General features: G+C 39.1%; 1 protein-coding gene across 5 annotated transcripts in view; it reads left to right on the top strand.

Moving 5' to 3' along the window:
- ZNF280C (zinc finger protein 280C) overlaps positions 1-19,877 on the top strand; it is a 37,351-nt gene extending 17,474 nt beyond the window's left edge. For 3 of the 5 annotated variants that reach the window (XM_051827507.2, XM_051827504.2, XM_051827505.2), the window contains exons 11-20: positions 179-279; positions 2,207-2,353; positions 3,033-3,113; positions 4,593-4,724; positions 9,294-9,589; positions 10,054-10,194; positions 16,822-16,884; positions 17,912-18,030; positions 18,159-18,195; positions 18,777-19,180. In XM_051827507.2, the coding sequence (XP_051683467.1) occupies positions 179-279; positions 2,207-2,353; positions 3,033-3,113; positions 4,593-4,724; positions 9,294-9,589; positions 10,054-10,194; positions 16,822-16,884; positions 17,912-18,030; positions 18,159-18,195; positions 18,777-19,032 (1,373 nt within the window). In that variant the 3' untranslated portion in view covers positions 19,033-19,180. Of the gene's footprint in view, positions 1-178; positions 280-2,206; positions 2,354-3,032; positions 3,114-4,592; positions 4,725-9,293; positions 9,590-10,053; positions 10,195-16,821; positions 16,885-17,911; positions 18,031-18,158; positions 18,196-18,286 lie in introns of all 5 variants that reach the window. The other 2 variants (XM_008273184.4, XM_070066806.1) reach the window with 1 other exon arrangement.
- Positions 19,878-20,100: the final 223 nt, after the last annotated feature.

The following is a 20,100-nucleotide window of genomic DNA, read 5'->3' as shown; positions in this document are numbered from 1 at the left end:
TAAATAAGTTAATATCTGTAGAGCAACATTATAGAGTTTATAGTTACAGAATTTTTAGAACTACCATTACTATTCCTACTATTATTACTTGTTATGGATATACAAAATTAATCTTATACACACACACACATATATATATATATCCCTAGAAGGACATAATTGATTTTTCCCTTTCCAGCTACTTGCAAAATCTGTGAATTATCATTTGAAACAGAGCATGTTCTTTTACAACATATGAAAGACACTCATAAACCTGGTGAGATGCCGTATATTTGCAAGGTATGCATGCATTTTATTTAGTACTTAGTTGTTTTACTTTCATGTGCTATGAAACACTATAGTTTTTCTGATTTTATAAACCATTTGAATAAGGGTCAGTGCTATGGCATAGAAGGTTAAGCTTCCACCTGCAGTGTCGGCATCCCGTAATTGTGCTGGTTGCAGTCCTGGCTGCTCTACTTCTGATCCAGCTCCCTGCTGATGCTCCTGGGAAAGCAGCAGAGAATCCCCAAGTGCTTGGGTCCCTTGCTACCCACATGGGAGACCCAGAAGAAACTGGCTCCTGGCTTCAGCCTGGCCCACCCTGGCCATTGTGGCCATTTAGGGAGTAAACCAACACATGGAAAATATCATTTGCTTGCTCACTCTCCTTCTCTTTGTATTTCTGCCTTTCAAATAATCTTAAACTATTTGAATGATACTGGTTACTATCTGAAAATTGAAGACCTTCTTCACTAGTGAAAGCTCCCTTGGTTTAACTCATGTTTAACATGTTGAGGTGGTGGGCTGGATTTGACCTGTAGACTGTAGTTTCCTGACCCCTGTACTAAACAAAGAAACATGAGCATGTGAGTTTATCATATAGAGAAAAACAGACATGCCAGGGAAATAGGAAGCACTTATAGACAACCCAATTAAATGCTTTGGGATCAGTATTTTTCCAGAATTTGAAGTGGCTCCCTGAAATGAATAAGCAAGATAAACTGCCACTGACATAGCCTGGATGCTATTTAAAGTCTATAAGAAGCCAGCGCCACGGCTCACTAGGCTAATCCTCCGCCTTGCGGCACTGGCACACCGGGTTCTAGTCCCGGTCAGAGCGCCGGATTCTGTCCCAGTTGCCCCTCTTCCAGGCCAGCTCTCTGCTGTGGCCCGGGAGTGCAGTGGAGGATGGCCCAAGTACTTGGGCCCTGCACCCCATGGGAGACCAGGATAAGTACCTGGCTCCTGCCATCGGATCAGCGCGGTGCGCCCGCTGCATCGCGCCAGCCGCAGCGGCCATTGGAGGATGAACCAACAGCAAAGGAAGACCTTTCTCTCTGTCTCTCTCTCACTGTCCACTCTGCTTGTCAAAAAAAAATAAAATAAATTAAAGTCTATAAGAAGATGTAGGATCTCTGTCCTTAATGTGCTGTACATTGAGGCTTAATGCTATAATGAGTACTCAAACAGTATATTTCACTTTGTGTTTCTATGGGGGTACAAACTGTTGAAATCTTTACTTAATATATACTAAACTGATCTGTTAAAAAAAAGAGAAGAAATTAGCAATTCCCAACTTGACTCTCACTGGGATTAAACATGACAATAGGTCTGATCTGATTTCATCATCATTTAAAAAATCATCTGTTATTTTTCACTTTATGTTTCTGTGTGGGAGAAAACTGTTGAAATCTTTACTTAATGTATGCTAAACTGATCTTCTGTATATAAAGAGAATTGAAAATGAATCCTCATGTGAATGGAAGGGGAGAGGGAATGGGAAAGGGGAGGGTTGCGGGTGGGAGGGACGTTATGGGGGGGAAGCCATTGTAATCCATAAGCCGTACTTTGGAAATTTATATTCATTAAATAAAAGTAAAAAAAAAGTCTATAAGAAGAGAATACTCTGTGTTATATAACAGAAAAACATAGAACAAGAGGTGTCGGGGCCTGAAAGCTTAAGTCAAGATAGAGAGAAGAACTAAAAAGAAGAGAGAAGGCTAGCTCTGTTTTTGGAATATGTCCCGAAGCTTTGAAAAGTAACTTTTCTGTTCTAGGGATTTTTATTATTACTTGCAGTAATGAGATTCTTGGTTATATAGGCAGCAGAGCTGAACTAGTAATAAATAATAATCTAAAGAAATGATCTGTTGTTGCTACTTTGAAATAAATGCATTTCAGTTAAATACTTTTGTGTCAAACTAAACCTTCATTATATTTCTAGGTTTGCCAGTTTAGATCATCAACATTTTCTGATGTAGAGACTCATTTTAGAACATCCCATGATAACACTAAAAACTTGTTGTGTCCATTTTGCCTCAAAGTTAGTAAAATGGCAACCCCCTATGCGAATCATTACATGAAGCATCAGGTGAGATTTAGTAGTTATTTGTGTTTTCTTAGTGAAGATAAATATATACAGAGAGAAAACATTGGTTAAATTTGTTCTAGATAGAAAGACTTGTTCTGAATGACATAATTTACGATTTATGCTGAATTACTTGTAAAATTTCCACTTGTTTTCTTTACCTGTTCTTTTTCATGATGTTGAAGCTCATTAATGGTAAAAGTCCTGAAAGATGACTAGATATAGCAACTCTGGAAGAAAAGAGATGAGTGGAATACTTATGTTGGCTATTTCAGGGTCTAAGAGTGGTAAAAATGGGAATGCTTTTGAAGGTGATTATCAAGAGCAGGGGAAAGGGTACATTTGAATTAAAACATGAGATTGGGGACCCATAACCTTCTGTTGTCTTTTTTCCCTGAAACCTTATTTCTACTTTGTAACTGGCTCTTTATAATGGGAAGATATATGACTATCATCAGTGATCCAGAATGGTCTTCTGTAGCAGCTGGTTCCAAAGTAACAGCAATGATACTTATTGCCAGATATGTGAACTGTGCCATAGAACTGTATTTGGGTTGTAACTTCTTTTCTGCATATCTTTTACCACTTCTGCTATGTAATTTCTGGTATGCCAATATCAGTGCTTATATCTTTCCCTTGAATTCTCATTTTATGCTAACTGGTTCTTTTCCTGAAATTATAGACTGTCCTTTGGGCTGAAAACCATGATGAAGCAGCGGGAGTTTCTGGGAGAAAGAACAGCCGTGCTTTGCCAAAATCAGAAGTTAGTGAATTTACTGATCTGTTTATGTAATCAAGTTTTGTTTCTTCACTACTTGGCTCATTATATTATATTATTATTGATTGTATTGTCATGGCCAATTTATTCACTGATAGTAATATGGCTTTTGATAGTCATTAGATAATCATAAAATTAACTTGTTCTTATAAGTTAGAAAGCAATAATAAAAATAGAAATGAGATTTGGTCCTGATGTACTGTTTGAGGACCCCTTGGCAGAGTTCTTCCTCAAACCTAATCTTATTATTTTACTAACGAGATATAGGACTCAAATCTTGGCTGCACTGCTTCCAGTCCAGCTCCCTGCTGATATGCCTGGGAAGGCAGCAGAGGATGTCCCAAGTGCTTGGGCCCCTGCCATCCACGTGGGAGACCTGGATGCTCTTCCTGGCTCTTGGCTTCAGCCTGGCGCAGCCCTGGCCATTGCAGTCACTTGGGGAGTAAACCAGCAGATAGAAAATCTTTCTGTCTTTCACTCTCTCTCTGCAATTCTATTTTCAAATAAATAAATCTTGAAGAAAAAAATATTTATTTATTTGAAAGTCAGAGAAAGTTACACAGAGAGAAGAGAGGCAGAGAGAGGTGTTCCATCTGCTGGTTCACTCCCCAGACAGCCACAACAGCCAGAGCTGAGCCAATACAAAGTCAGGAGCCAGGAGCTTCTTCCGGGTCTCCCACGTGGGTGCCGGGGCCCAAAGACTTGGGCCATCTTCTGCTGGTTTCCCAAGCCATAGCAGAGACCTGGATCAGAAGTGGAACAGCCAGGACTTAAACTGGCACTGCAGGCGGCGGCTTTATCCACTACGCCACAGTGCCAGCCTCGTGAATAAATCTTTAATCAGAAAAAAAAGAAAATCAGCTTCATAATCATTCTTACTATAATTAAAGTATTCAGTAACCACATACAGCTAGTGCCTACCATACTGAGGAGTGTGACTATAGAACATTGTCATCATTGTAGAAAGTTCTGTTGGATAGCACTGACTTGCACAATTGTTTCTATAACAGCTTTCTTGGGAGATTTTTATCACATTTCTTTGGTTTTAAAAGTTCAGTTTATTTTACCAACTTGCAAAATAAATGGAAAGAGCAAAACTTAAAGATTTGTTTTAAGGATAAAAATATGGTAAAACTCATTTTCACAGTATCATGTGTTTGAATAGTTATTCCTCAAATTTATAATTAAGAGCTTTCATACAGTTGTTACCAACTTTTCCCATTGAAACCTAATTGATATGATTTTCATCTTGAATACTTATGGGGTAACACAAGCTTTTGAAACTCGCATACTAATGCAAAGAGTGCTTTTAAAAATGAAATATTTTGGTATATCTATGGTGGAAATGGTAAAGTGCTGATTTTTAAATTATTCAGATATTAGAATTAAGAGCAATTTCAGGTCCCAGGATGTGTGGTAATAGAAGGTATTTCTGCCATTACTTTTGTTACTTTATGTAAACAGAAAAAAGGAATTCAACAATGCACAAAATGCAGACTGCAGTTTTTGACCTGCAAGGAAAAAATGGATCACAAGATAGAGCATCGTACATTTATAAAGCCTAGAGAACTAGAAGGATTGCCTCCTGGAGCAAAAGTAAGTTTAAAATACATTGTATCTTAATTTTTTCATTTATTCAAGAAGCAGTGAGATGGGCGTTGTGACACAGCAAGTTAAGCCACTGCTTGGGTGATCCTCTCATCCCATATCAATGCTAGTTCAAGTCTCTGGTACTCTACTTCCAATCCAGCTCTCTGCTGATGTACCAGGGAAGTGTCAGACTCAGGTACTTGAGTTCCTGTCACCCATTTGGGAGATCCAGATGGGGTTCTTGGCTCCTGGCTTCTTCCTGGTCCAGACCTGTCTGTTGTGGGCAATTAGGAAGTGAATCAGCAGATGGACTCTCTCTTCTACTACCTCCCCCTTCCTTTTCCCTTCTGTCACTCCAGCCTTTCAAATACATACATACATGCATGCATACATACATACACACATATACATAAAATCTTACAAATAGGCACAGAGAGAGCTCCCATCTGCTGGTTCACTCCCCAAATGCCCACAATGGCTAGAGCTGAACAGGGGCCAGAACCAGGAGCCTGGAATTCAGTCCAGGTCTTCCACATGAGTGGCAGGGACCCAACCACTTGAGCCATTACCTCTTGTGTCCCAGGTTTGCATTGGCTGGAAGCTGGAACTGGGAGCTGCAGCCAAGGATTGAACTCAGGCACTCCAATAGGAGATACAGACATCTTTTTTTTAAAAAAAAATTTATTTATTTGAATGTCAGAGTTGCAGAGAGAGAGAGAGAGAGGTCTTCCTTCCACTGGTTCACTACCCAATTAGCCGCAATGGCCAGAGCTGCACCAATCCGAGGAGCCAGGAGTCAGGAGCTTCCTCTAGGTCTTCTCACACAGGTGCAGGGGCCCAAGGACTTGGGTCATCTTCTACTGCTTTCCCACGCCATAGAGAGCTGGATCAGAAGTAGAGCAGCCGGGACTCGAACTGGCACCCATATGGGATGCTGGCACCACAGGTGGCAGCTTTACCCGCTACGCCACAGCACCAGTGCCAACGCAGGCGTCTTAACCCATGTCTTAATTGCTCAGGCCAAACCCCCTCCCCTAAGAAGATATATTTTAACATTTTATATGATTAATAGAAACCTATTGAAAATAATATGAAAAATTAACTTCAGATTATTATTACAACCTTAATTTTAGTTTTTATTCTTATGCTTGGAAAGAAAAACTTCTAACCATTGTTTTTTCTGTTGATTGTGTGCTTTGCTGGAGCAGTATTCCTTCACAGTGAGTGCAACTCGATTGATTGTAGACCAAGTCAATGTGATGTTTCAATATTCTATAGGCTTTTTAAGCTACTCCAGTTGGCAGTATATGTCTGTTTCAGCTGTTAGGTGATAAGGTGTTTGAGATTAGGTATTATGTTGAATTTATCTTTAACCCCAGGATCCATCACAGCCCCTTGAATGACATAGAGGTGTTGTAATTGGTATTACTTGAATCTACTGAGAAACAAGTTTATTGCTGCTGTTAGTGAGCAAGCACACATCTGACTACAAATTTCTTTTTTACTGTTTCCTTACATATACATTTTCTCTGAGTTCTTTAGATAAAGTTAGCTCTAGGGAATCTGCTATAGTAGAGGGATAAATAATCCCAAGTAGAATAATCCTAAAATATTTATATTTGAGTACCTACCTTTGAATGTATGACTGGTATTTGAATTAACTAAAATAATGTAAAGCAATGCTCTGGACAGCTAGAGTGAGAAATTAACCAATGTCCTTCCTTGCATACATTCATCCCATGTTGAAAATAGATACACAGAATATTAATGTGAGCAATGTAGTCGTCTCATCTTCCCTTTTTGTTAATATACCACTAGTAATAATAATAAATATTACTCTGAATTTCTTATACCACTTTAGAACTAAGCTTTCAGCTTTTTCATATTCTGTTATTTGATCCATGTGGTGATGCAATAAGGTAGGTGAGGCAAGGATTCCCATGATACATGAGGAGGCTTAGAGAGAATAAATTCCTTATTCAGTTTCACATCACTAGGAAGAGGCAGTATTAAGATTTAACCTCAAGTCTTTTGACTCCTAGTCCAGTGCTTTTGTATGATACCAAACCACATGTATCTCAGGACTTTACATAGACTGCTCCTCAAATACATGAGGACAATATAGTTAAATGATTAAAGATAACATTATTAGGCAACTGTGTTTTCCATCATTAACCACTGGGTATAATTATTTCCTTTCCAATTACTAGATAATACATTTTACATTGGCTCCCTTTAACTAAATTATTGACATTGTTAAAATCTCCATGCTGTATAATGAATTGATGTATTACCCACCATAACTTTGGGAAGCAGAAATCCTGCCTAGTGAGCCCCTAGAAAGAGGTCACATTTATTGGAAATCTATTTTCTAGTTATCAAAGGGTAATGCAGGCCTTTCCCACAGTTATTTCAGGCTTTGAGATTTAAATGTTGACCCCTGTATTTGTGAAAGCTTTTTGGTTATACAGTAGATTAAAAATATCCATAGACAGGCTGGCATTGTGGCATGGCAGGTAAAGCCTTTGCCTGCGAGGCCAGCATCCCATATGAACAACGGTTGGTGTCCTGGTGCTGCACTTCTGATCCAACTCCCTGTTAATGGCCTGGGAAAAGCAGCTAAAGATAGCACAAGTATTTAGACCCCTGCAATCCATGTGGGAGACCTGAAAGAACTGGCTCTTGGCTTTGGACTGGCCTAGCCTTGGCTGTTGCAGCCATCTGGGGAGTGAAGCAGAGGCTCTGTCTGTCTGTCCTTCTCAGTGTAATTATGAATTTCAAATAAGTAAATGAATCTTTAAAAATCTTTTAAAGATTTTTAAAAATTTTGATATTTGGTTTGTACTAACTCTTAATTATTAATATCTGTGATAATATATAAATACTGTATTTAAAACTACCATAGTAAGTATCAAATTTCATTTAATTGATATAACCATTTAGAATAAATAGATCTACCTGATTGTAATTCATATTATATGCTATTTTCAAAATATTAACTTCTTGTATTAGTGATTTTTAGTAACAACTTTAAGATATAATTTATAGAGTATAATTCATCCATTGAAGTGTATAATTCAGTAATTTTTAGCATATTCAGAGTTGTGAAAATATCACCACAATCAGTTTTTTTAAAGATTTATTTATTGAAAAGCAGAGTTACAGAGAGGCAGAGAGAGAGAGGTCTTCCATTCTCTGGTTCATTCCCCAGATGACTGTAATGGCTGGAGCCAGGAGCCCCGTCCTGGTCTATCATGTGGGTGTAGGGGCCCAAGGGCCTGGGCCATCCTCCACTGCCTTCCCAGACCATAGCAGAGAGCTGGATTGGAAGTGGAACATCCAGGACTCCAACTGGCATCAACAGGGATGCCAGCACTGCAGGTGGCAGCTTCTCCCCACTACGCCACAGCACTGGCCCCCCAACAATCGATTTTAAAACATTTTTTATCATACCCAGAGGAAACCCCATATCCATTAGCCATAACTCCCTGTTTTCCCTCACCAGGCCCATGCAAACTTAAATCTATTTTTGATCCCTATGGATTTTCCTATTCTGGAACTTTGATTTAAATGGAATCATACAATATATTATCTTTGAGGATTAGTTTGTTTTCTAAGGTCTGCGAAGTTCATCTATGTTGCAACGTGTTTCAGTAAATTCTTTTTTATGGCTGAATAACATTCCATTTTATGGATATTCCAGTCTGCCCATGCATCAGTTGATAGGCAATTGGGTTGGGTTGTTTCCTCTCTTTGACAAGTATGACTAATGCTGTTACAAAAATTCTTGTAAGTTTTTGTGTGGACAGATGTTTTCATTTCTCTTGGAGATATACCCAGGAGTGAAATTGCTGGGCCATGTGATAACTCTTATGTTTAGTATTTATATCTTCTTTTGAAGAAATGCCTATTCCTCTATTTTTTTCTTTATTGGCTTGTGCTATTGGTGACAAATTTGAGAAACCATTGCCTAACTATGGTCATGAGAATTTATTCCTATACTTTCTTTTTTTTCTTATGTAATTTTTATTTATTTGACAGAGTTAGAGAGAAAGAGGTCTTCCGTTGGTTCACCCCCCAAATGGCCACCACAGCCGGAACTTTTCCGATCTGAAGCCAGGAGCCAGGTTCTTCTTCCTGGTCTCCCATGCGGGTGCAGGTGCCCAAGCACTTGGGCCATCCTCCACTGCCTTCCCAGGCCACAGCAGAGAGCTGGAGTGGAAGAGGAGCAACCGGGACTAGAACCCGGAGCCCGTATGGGATGCCGGCTCTACAGGCAGAGGATTAACCAAGTGAGCCATGGTGCCAGCCCCTATACTTCTAAAAGTTCTAGTTTTGGCTCTTAAAATTTGGTCTTTGATACATCTTGATTTAATTTTTGTATATAGTATGAAATAGGGGGTTCAAATTAATTCCTTTGCATGTGGATATCAGTTTTTACAGCAGCATTTGTTGATAAGACTATTCTTTGTTTCCATTAAATTTTTGGCACTGTTTTCAAAAAGCAATTGATCGTAAAGATGACGGCTTGCAGTGATACTTTTAATACTAACATAATAATTCATTTTCTAAAAGATTACGATTCGAGCTTCATTTGAACATCTTCCGTCAAGAGAAGCAAGTACATCTTCAAGTCCTCAAAGTGCTTCTGTTGAGGTTTCACCTCCACAGTCTAAAAATTCAAGTGCTGAAAGTCTTTCAAATGCTAATTCAAGTAAATCTAAGACGAGTGCAGCTTCACCCACTGCAAATAAACCTAGTACAAGTAAGCCAGGAGTAGGTACAGCTAAAGACAGAAAGAAATCCAGTTACAAGCATAAGACTCGCCGCAACAGAAAAAATGCAATCAGCATAGCTTTGAAGAACTTAAGGTAATATCTTCTATTCCTGATATACGTTATTAATTTATTCTTGAGCATTTGGTTTAATACAATTTACCATGTCCAAAAGCTATCTTGCCTACTTAACATAGTGTAATTACCTATCTGGCATAAAAGCCAAGCAAATGATAAAGAGGAAACTTTTTATACAATTATTGAGCATGACTTAGGATACTGTTTATTCTGTAATTTCCATGTTTTACACTAATCTTACATTCAGTCCTGTGATACCAGAGTTGGTTAATTTGATCCTTTCTATTCCAGGGAAACATTAACTGGTATTAGATTTTTTTTTTACACTTATTCTAGCTTGTTTCAAAGTGAATTTGCAAATTATAGGTCTTTATTTAAAGGTATTAATTTAAACATCTTGGCTTCAATGAATAAGTTAGTATAACTTTCACTTATTACTTTCATTTTATAATGTATTTTTATCATTTTTCTGTCTCCTTAAGGTATCCTCAGGGGATACACAAGTGCATTGAGTGTCGTTCCCAAATAAAAGACTTCGTAAGCCACTTTTGTATATATAGCCGCTGTACTCTTTGCAAGTACAACACTAACTGCCAAAAAGCCTTTATAAATCATATGACGAGGTAAGTTAAACATGTAAACTGCCAATCACTTGTCATTCAGAAAATGAATTTTTTGAAAACAGTTATGCTATTAGAAGCAAATGTGTCTCATGGAGCTGGAAGTGTCTAGCAAGAAGATTCTAGGATGTTCCTTGTATTGTTTTCCAGCATAGTTAACTCATTAAATTGCTGGGACAAAAATTATAATCGCAGTTAGATAATTAAATGAGGATGGATTTGTTAGAGAAATTTTTCTATGGGACTTTTTTTCTTTTGAGTCTTTCAAAATGGCTTTTCAAACAAATTTTTAAATGTTTTCAATATATTTATCAAATACATATGTCTACATGAGTGTTAACCTCTACAAAGCAGTCACTTGGAGAGGCTTTAAATTTTTCAATGATGCTAAAAGTGTTCTTGTTTTTCTTTCCTCTTCCCTTTCCTTCACCTCTCTTCTATTCTCTGCCACTCCCCCCTGCCTATCTATCCATTCATCTTTCCAGCCATGTGGCTTTGCATTCACAAAATGAAATGTGAAATGAGAGACTATAGGAATATTCTAGTCATGATACTACTGTTGGAATTCCATTTTATACCTCCATCTAACTTCTGTTATTTGAATACCTGTGTACTTCATACCAGCAAAAGACTTCAGAGCCCACACTACTTTGATTTGGACCTCATTAGTAGTGTCTTATTATTCCTTCCAGATGGATTTTCAAGAAAATAATCCAAAAGTGCTCAGATATAAATATGATAAATGAAACTCTGAATTTTAATAATTAATTTATTTTTGGTTAGAAAATGAGGTATAACAAGGAAAAGGGGCCGGTGCTGTGGCGCAGCGGGTTAACGCCCTGGCCTGAAGCGCCAGCATCCCATATGGGCGCCAATTCTAGTCCCGGCTGCTCCACTTCCGATCCAGCTCTCTGCTATGGCCTGGGAAAGCAGTAAAAAATGGCCCAAGTCCGTGGGCCCCTGTTCCCACATGGGAGACCTGGAAGAAGCTCCTGGCTTCGGATCGGCACAGCTCCAGCCATTGTGGCCAACTGGGGAGTGAACCAATAGATGGAATACCTCACTCTCTCTCTGCCTCTCCTTCTCCCTGTGTAACTCTGACTTTCAAATAAATAAAAATCTTTAAAAAAAATCAGTCTTCTTGAAGATCATAAGATCTCTGTTACTTTCTGGTCCTAGTCAACTATCACTTTGAAGGATTTGCCCACATTTTAAACATTGTTTAATTATTTTTTATTTGGAAGGCATAGAGAGTCCAGCATTGTGGCACAGTGGGTTAAACCTCAGTCTGTGACACTGGCATCCCAAATGAGTGCCAATTCAAGTCCTGGATGCTACCCTTCTGATCTAGCTCCCTGCTAATGTACCTAGGAAAGCAGCAGAAGGTGGCCCAAGTGCATGAGCCCCTGCCACTGATGGTGGAAAACCTGGATGGAGTTCCTGACTCCTCACTTCAGCCTGGCCCAGCCCATCGCCAGTTTTTGCAGCCATTTAGGAGGAGTGAACCACTGTATGGAAAACAAAAACCAGATTCATTTTCTCCCTCCCTCTCCCTCTGTGTCTGTCTCCCCCCCCCCCCGCCTTTCAAATAAATCTTTCTTAAATCTAGATATGTTATTAAAGAAAAAGACAGTGGTCTCCCCTCTGCTGGTTTGCTTCCAAATGCCCCCAACAGCCAGGGCTAGACCAGGCTGAAGACAGAAACCAGTAACTCAATCTGAATCTTCCACATGGGTGGCAGGGACCCACTTCTTGAGCCATCACCTGCTCCCTCCCAGGTGTGCATCAGAAGGAAGCTGGAATTAAGAGTCAAGCCAGAGGCTGGCGCCGCAGCTCACTAGGCTAATCCTCCGCCTTGTGGCGCCGGCACACTGGGTTCTAGTCCTGGTCAGGGCGCTGGATTCTGTCCCGGTTGCCCCTCTTCCAGGCCAGCTCTCTGCTGTGGCCAGGGAGTGCAGTGGAGGATGGCCCAAGTCCTTGCGCCCTGCACCCCATGGGAGACCAGGAGAAGTACCTGGCTCCTGCCATTGGATCAGCCGCGGCGGCCATTGGAGGGTGAACCAACGGCAAAGGGAGACCTTTCTCTCTGTCTCTCTCACTGTCCACTCTGCCTGTCAAAAAAAAAAGTCAAGAAGTCAAGCCAGAACTTGAACCTAGGCATTTTTTTGATGGCTTCAGCACCTAGCTCATAAAGACTTTTTCCCCTTGATGATCAGCCTAACCTCATGATACTTCAACTTCTTTAATACTAGCACTTCACATCTACCTCTAATTTGTTGTAGCCCTTTTCTTACCACCATCCCCTTTTACTTTGCAATATACAACATTTACCTTGAATTTTCTTGCCCTATGACTTTCATGGTCTTGACACCCCCCCCTTTCCAGCCCGGCAGCACCAATCCAATTTTATAGTGCACTTCACCCTCAAGGTTATCTGAGAATGCTACTTTGCATTTGTCTTAGGATCATTTATATCCTAAGTCATTTTTTTTGTAAGATTTATTTTACTTTAAAGAAGAGTTACATAGAGGGCGGGACAGAGAGAGGTCTTCCATCCACTGATTCACTCCCCAAATGGCCACAATGGCCAGAGCTGGGCCAGACCAAAGCTAGAAGCCAGGAGCTGCTTCTGGACCTCCTATATGGATGCAGGGGTCCAAGCACTTGAGCCATCTTCCACTGCTTTCCCAGAACATTAGCAGGGAGCTGGATCTAAAGTGGAACAGACAGGAATTGAACCAGCCCCCATATGGGTTGCTTGCATTGCAGGTGGTGGCTTTACCTATCACACCACAACGCCAGCCCCTGTTTTTCATTTTAACACCCTTCTGTGACTTCTTTTGTGTGTCTGACAATTTTAATCACTCATTTTTTAAACTCTTCTGTGAAGCTATTACCACCATTTTTCTTCCTTCAACTCTTCTTGCCCCTTTATAAATCCCTTTCTTGGTACCTTAGCTACTCTCAGAATTTTATCTTATCTTTTAACTATAAATCCTCCAGTTCCAATGCTGAATTTCCTAAGATCCAATTCATCATTTCTAACTATTTGATATTTTCACCTTTGACTCAGTGACATCTGTAAAGAAAAAAATGTAGTCAAACATTGTCTAGGATTCAAACCACTTTCACCCCAATATCCTTTAAGCTCAGGCTGTCTCAGGGTACTATTTGCATGAACATGGGATACCAGCTGGAAATAATCCAGTCCCAAGTTTGTGAAGCCCATGGAGTTCTCTTGATCTGCCACATGTATCATGGCTTCCTGAGAACCCACTTTCTGCAGTTTTCCATTCTGCCTCCCCACTACTACAGTGATTCTGCACCCATACCGTGGTTGTTCCAAACCAGGGCCCAGCCATCCTTTCCCTCAATGTACTGCTGGAAGCAATATTGGTCTCTTACTCTGTGCCAAACACATGACTATCCTAATGGGGTTTAAATTCTGTCCTTAATTTATAAGGAATTAAATTCGAAAATATTTTTTTGTTGTAAACACACATGTCTTTCTGTCCTCTCCTGTCCCATTTTCTGTAGGTTCCCCAAACGTCTTACAGGATGACCTTCAGCCTCATTCTACCCTCAAACATTCCCCAGTTAGCTCCAAGCTCCCTTCACATACTTAAGTCTAATAGCCAGTGAGCCCCAACCCTGTGCTGTCACCACATACATTGAGTTCCTATTCATCATTAGCATCAGATAGAACTGAAATCATCCACTTCTACTCTAAAGGTCTTGTAGTTCTCTTTGCTTTTCTCCTAATTCAGTGGTGCTTTATTTGTCTCATTGCCTCAGGCACCTGCCCCTGAATAATGTACACTACTCGTTGTATACTTTTTGTCACAGGCTTGAGCTGTATATGCACCAAAGACTTATTTTCTCAGAGATTGAGAGTACCTTTATTCCCAACCTATGATAACTCTGTTGGCCAGAAGATAGACCCCCAGAATTCATTAATCTTCCCCAAAGTATAGTTTTTCCATAGTCACTATCTAAGGTAGCTTCTCCAGGGCAGGCATTTAACACAGCAATTAAGTGACTGCTTGGGATGCCCACATTCCCATAAACAAGGTTAGATTCAAGTTGCAGCACCTCTTCTGATTACAGTTTCCTGCTCAGGTATACCCTGGGAGGCAGCAAGGTAGCTCAGGTAGTTGGGTCTCTGCCATCCATGTGGGAGACCCAGATGGAGTTCTAAGCTCCTACCTCAGCCTGGCCAGCCCTGGCTGTTGCAGGCATTTGGGGAGTGAACCAGTGGATGCAAGATGTCTCTTTTAGGCTGTTTTCCTCTCCTCTCTGCTCTCCTCTCCTCTGTTCTGCTCTCCCCTCCCCTTTCAAATAATTTAAAGCAGTTATAAGTAAAAGTATCAGTTTAAAAAATAATGGGATTTTTAAAAATAAAGTGGCTTTTCCTTCTTCTTGCTGATTCCCCAGAATATGCCACTCCTTCCCTCTCAGTTCACCTTCGTCCAAAAGTTTCTGGTAACTATGGTCACTTATAGAGATCATTCCTTTGTTGGAGTTCTGTACTATCCAGCTATTCTACTTCACATGTGCCTGCACTATCTCCTTGAAAGAGTAGCTCCTTTTTTTTCACCATGGCACCTATTCTGAGGCTATTGTCTTGGAATTATAGCTAGCCAGAATCTTTTTCTTGTGCGTGCTGATGATGGTTTCTTGTATCTGAGGTTAACCATGTTTTGGCTAGATTGGGTCTGTCTGTAAGATAGGGTGAGTGAATATTTCTCAAACTGTAGCTTGTATAATAATGAGATGGAAAATTGGTTAAAATTGATTTCTGGGCTCCACTGCTACAGGTTTAATCAGGAAGTTTCCAGTGAGACATGAGACTTTGTATTTCTAACAAGCTCCAAGTGATGCTGATGCCACTGGCACATGGACCACACTCTTAGTAACACTTGCTAGTTTAATCTTGGCTAATCCTGTCTGGTTTTCTAACATAGGAAAGCTTTCCTTGTTAATTTAAAATTTGATATTAAAGCTATTACCATTGCCTGCACAGTTCTGCTCCCAAGCATAGGAGAAGCATTGTTCTAACTCATGAACTCCGCCTCCTTAAATTTGCTTTCTTTTTTTTTTTTTAAGATTTATTTATTTTGAAAGTCAGAGTTAGAGAGGAGAGGCAGAGAGAGAGAGAGAGAGAGAGATTGAGGTCTCCCATCCTTTGGTTCACTCCCCAATTGGCCACAACAGCCGGAGCTGCACCAATCCGAAGGCAGGAGCCCCAGGAGCTTCTTCTGGGTCTCCCATGCAGGTGCAGGACCAAAGGACTTGGGCCATCTTCCACTGCTTTCCCAGGCCACAACAGAGAAGCTGGATCGGAAGTGGAGCACTCAGGTCTTGAACCGGAGCCCACATGGGGTGGCGGCTTTACCCGCTACGCCACAGTGCTGGCCCCTAAACTTGCTTTCTTTAAAAGTTGCCTGGCTGGCGCCGCAGCTCAATAGGCTAATCCTCCGCCTGCGGCGCCGGCACCCCAGGTTCTAGTCCCTGTTGGGATGCTGGATTCTGTCCCAGTTGCTCCTCTTCCAGTCCAGCTCTCTGCTGTGGCCCTGGAGTACAGTGGAGGATGGCCCAAGTCCTTGGGCCCTGAACCCACGTGGGAGACCAGGAGAAGCACCTGGCTCCTGGCTTCGGATCAGCATGGTGCGCCGGCCGCAGTGGCCATTGGGGGGTGAACCAACGGAAAAGGAAGACCTTTCTCTCTGTCTCTCTCACTGTCCACTCTGCCTGTCAAAAAAAAAAGTTTTCCTAGTAACTGAAAAGGGCTCTTTAAACATTTGATTTTCTGATGTTTAGCAATACCATTTAGCTCAAGTAGCATTTACATCTAGAATCAGATTATCTCCCTTTCCAAGCATGTTAAGATTAGAAAGTAACAAATGAGTACCATTCATAAAGATTCCTATTTCAAAATACATTATTAGCAAATGGCTTTTAAATTGTTTTTACTCTTAATAACTGGAAAAGTTTTATTTGATTATCTACGTTTTTAACTCTTTGGAGTGTTCTTTTTTTTTATATAGTGGTTGAGGTACTGATCATCTAAGAATATTCTCAGGGAAATAAGTCATTAGAAAATACACTACAGGCAAAATGGAATGTAAGATAAAAATTTTGAATTAAACCAAGATGGCTGTTTTGGTCCGTTTGGGCTGCTATAGCAAAATAATAGACTGGTAAGCTTATAAACAACAGAAATTTATTTCTCACATTCTGGAAGCTGAGAAAGTGCACAATTATGGTGATAGCTGTTTTGGGTGACTGGTGAGGGTTCCTTCCTCATAAGCACTGCCTTATCACTGCATCCTCACATGGTGGAAGGGGCAGGTTATCTCTCTGGGAACTCCTTTATAAGGACACTAAGCTCTATTGAGCCAATCACTTCCCAAAGTCCACCACCTCCTAATACTATCACCTTGGGAGTTTGGATTTTAACATTAATGGGAGGGGATCACAAACATTCAGAGACCATAGCAGTGACAAACAGAATTGTATTATTAAGGTCATGATCAGTAAAACCTAGAAGTTAAGACTATTCAAACCATGTTCATAAAATTAATATGACTTATTAGACAAAACTAATAAAATATTGTTTTGTATCTCCAGCAGTCATGCCAGCTATCCAAGTAAACAGTTACGTACTCTTAAGAAGCATTCTGGAGCTTCCAGGTAACTAATTGATCTTTTTTCATTTTCTCTGTTGAAAATTGTAATACTTTAAAGCACCCCAACATTGGATTTTAAAAAGATGATACTTTTTTTAACTCATTGTCAAGCTCAATTGTGTGCATGATTTTTAAATTAACTTTATTTTAAATATCTGAGGTACTGTTTTTTCAACTTGGGTTAGTCTCAAATTTAAGTGGAAAACTGGTTGATTTCTGTGTGTGGAACTTACCATATTTGTAATTCTATGGAATAATATTTCTATTACAAAAAGTATATAAAATTTCATTACTGTTGAAATGTTCAGTCTTTAGCTATTTATTGTACACCCATCACATATAACACAATATAGCAGGTCCTGTACAGATGACAATGATGAAGAAGGCTTGGTACCAACATACAAGAAATGTACAATTAGAGAGATGTGGTATGAACACAAATAACTACACTAATACAAGGAGGTTTGTAATGAGTACAGTGAGTTTATGACTTGAAGGGAGAGAAAGGTTTCTGCTTATGAGAAGAGGCATAGCATTCCAATTTGAAGAAATAGCGTGAATGAAAGAATAGAAAGGAAGAGGCACCAAGCATATGCATTCTTGTGAATAGTACAATTTGGATGAAACATGAAGTTCAAATAACATAGTATATGAGATTAGTCTGGGGGAATCATTTTAAGCTTAGATCCAGATTGTGGAATATCTTAATACCAGGAAGTTTAGACTTAATTTTAACTTGTAGGACTTTGGGGAAACCATGGATGTTTTGAATAAAATCAAGGGTATAGAAGGAACACTAATTTGGAGAAATAGACAAGGTAAATTGTAGCACATGAAGCACATAGACTGGTTAAGGCTATTATGGTAGTTAGGATGGATTTAATAATAACCTGGGTTAGGGTGTTGAGGTGATATTATATCACATTGAAGAACATGGACTCTGGGAAAATAATTATTGAACCTGCGTGTGGATTTCCATAAAAGATAAGAACATTTTTCTGATTATTTTATCTTCTCTTTTTTTCCCATAGGGGCATTACTCTAGTGTGCCTTAAATGTGATTTCCTAACTAATTCTTCCAGCTTAGATCAAATGGCTAAACACTTAAATCGGCGTAGAACTCATACTTGCCAAGTTATAATAGAGAATGGTATGTATATATAAGTGTAACTTTGGACTTCTGGTATTTATTTCAATATTTTCATGGGCCCTTATGTATTAAATCAAGTCTGGGTCTTCACATATACCAAAAGTGTAAAACTCTTCTTCTTATTTCAGTTACAGAAAGTACCTCAACTTCTGAACCCACTTCTCAGTAAGTTTAACTTTCACTCAATGCATTTTTAATATATCATTAATAGAAATGAGAAATATTAAAGTATTTTATTTTGTTTTTATTTTTAAAGCTGCTTGTTGAAATAGATTCCTGCTCTGTGGTGTTCGTGCAACCTGGTGCAAGACAAGTTGGAATGTCCTAAGTTCAAAGTTCTGAAGTATTTTCTTACACAAAGGCAGTTTTCTAAGTTCAAAGTGCTAAAGTGTATTCTCACCTGAAGGCTATTAAAAACTGAGTTCATAACACTAGCTCTCCTGGCTCTTTTCAGCTTTCGGATGGCTCTAGATTGATACTCCACCTTATCTCTGTCAAGTTAACATACTTAACGTGTTTTTCTTCCTCCAGTTGGCTCTCTCCAAAACTAACTTTTGTTGCTATAGTCTTTCCTTGCTTACTTAAAATAATTTGTTTTTCTCTCTTGCATTTGCCTTCAGAATATTACATTACAAACAATACCAACTGTTCATCGTTTATTGTCTTTCTTATAAGTCTTACATTTTAAGTCAGATAGCTGTTTTTCCCTCTTTGTCTGTCATTGTTCTATTTTTCATATTTTTCAGATGCAGAAGCAACACAGAAATTTCAAAAAATGTCCAGGGTACTCCTGGACAGTGTCCCCCTTCAATGGACACACCTGATGCCTGTTCTCTCTTTCCACGGAATGTGAATTATTTGACTGTGAGACCTCTAGTTCGTGGCCTTAAGAAAGTCCGCAAGGAGAGTCCCTTGCTACCTGACTGGCCTCCCATAAGGCTGATGCTGATTTGGCCAGAGATGACCTCAGAGCCCACCAAATTGAGCACAACTTCCCACTGAGGGTTTTGACACTTGATCTTAAGCATGAGAGTTGATTCTAACCAAGACAAGACCATGAAATCAGTCTTTCAACACCCAAGTTAAAGTTCAATCATTTTGGCTGCTGCCCTTTAATAATCTAGCATGCATGCAGTCTAAGGAATATAAAAATTTTGGTCCTATAAGGAAGCAAGATTGCTTTCTTATTCTCAGAAAACCAAAGTTTATAAATTTACTTTGCCAACATAAGTTATTATTGCATTTAAAGTTTTATTCAGTATTAATGCTAAGAATTTTCAGCAATACTAATATTCAGATTTGTAATTTTTGCAACTTTAATTTTGGTAGCTTTGTTTTGTGTCATTCATCAAATTTATTGATGTTCATTTCGTTATGTCTCCTTTGTACTTTTCTTTTTATGCCTTTTGTTTGTTTTGTTTCTGTTAAGAACTCCAAGACATTTCATAAAATTCTCTGCAAATTTCATGTAGTTAATACATGTAGCTTCTTAATTTGATACCTGTTCAGACCGTTTGATATTATAACATGCTCTATCTTGGGACTATCATTTCTATTTTAGGGATTATGAATTCAAAAGACAAAGAATTGGTAAAATCTTATTTCAGACTTTAAAACAAGTTTTAAAGTTACAAATATCTAATACGTAATATCTTAGCCATTAATTCTTTTGGATAAAGATAATATATTCAAAAGTATTGGGACCAAAAAATGCACTTGTTTCTTGCCTATATATATATATGTGTATTTTTTAATTTGGTATTTATTTTGGCTACATTGAATATAGATTTGCTGAACAGTTTTGATGTTACTTATTTTTTTAATAAAATTTCCATTGTTAAAATGTCTTGAATTATTTTCTAATAGTTTCATGTAAAAGGTGTCAATTGCATGACATAACTAGAAACATCACTTTGCTTCTTATATGGAAGCCTGGTTGCTTGGTCTGCAGACTGAAAGCTTTTAACTTCTTTGTCATGCACTTCTCCTTCCAGCTTTTAATGCTCACCATTTATACTTTACTAGTTTCTTTAATTTTAAAGGCTAGTAAAAGTACCCTTTGTGATCTTA

Source organism: Oryctolagus cuniculus, chromosome X, assembly GCF_964237555.1.
Source record: "Oryctolagus cuniculus chromosome X, mOryCun1.1, whole genome shotgun sequence".
Taxonomy (NCBI): domain Eukaryota; kingdom Metazoa; phylum Chordata; class Mammalia; order Lagomorpha; family Leporidae; genus Oryctolagus; species Oryctolagus cuniculus.
The sequence above is the reverse complement of the archived record's forward strand: the minus strand, read 5'-3'. Positions and strand labels throughout refer to the sequence as shown.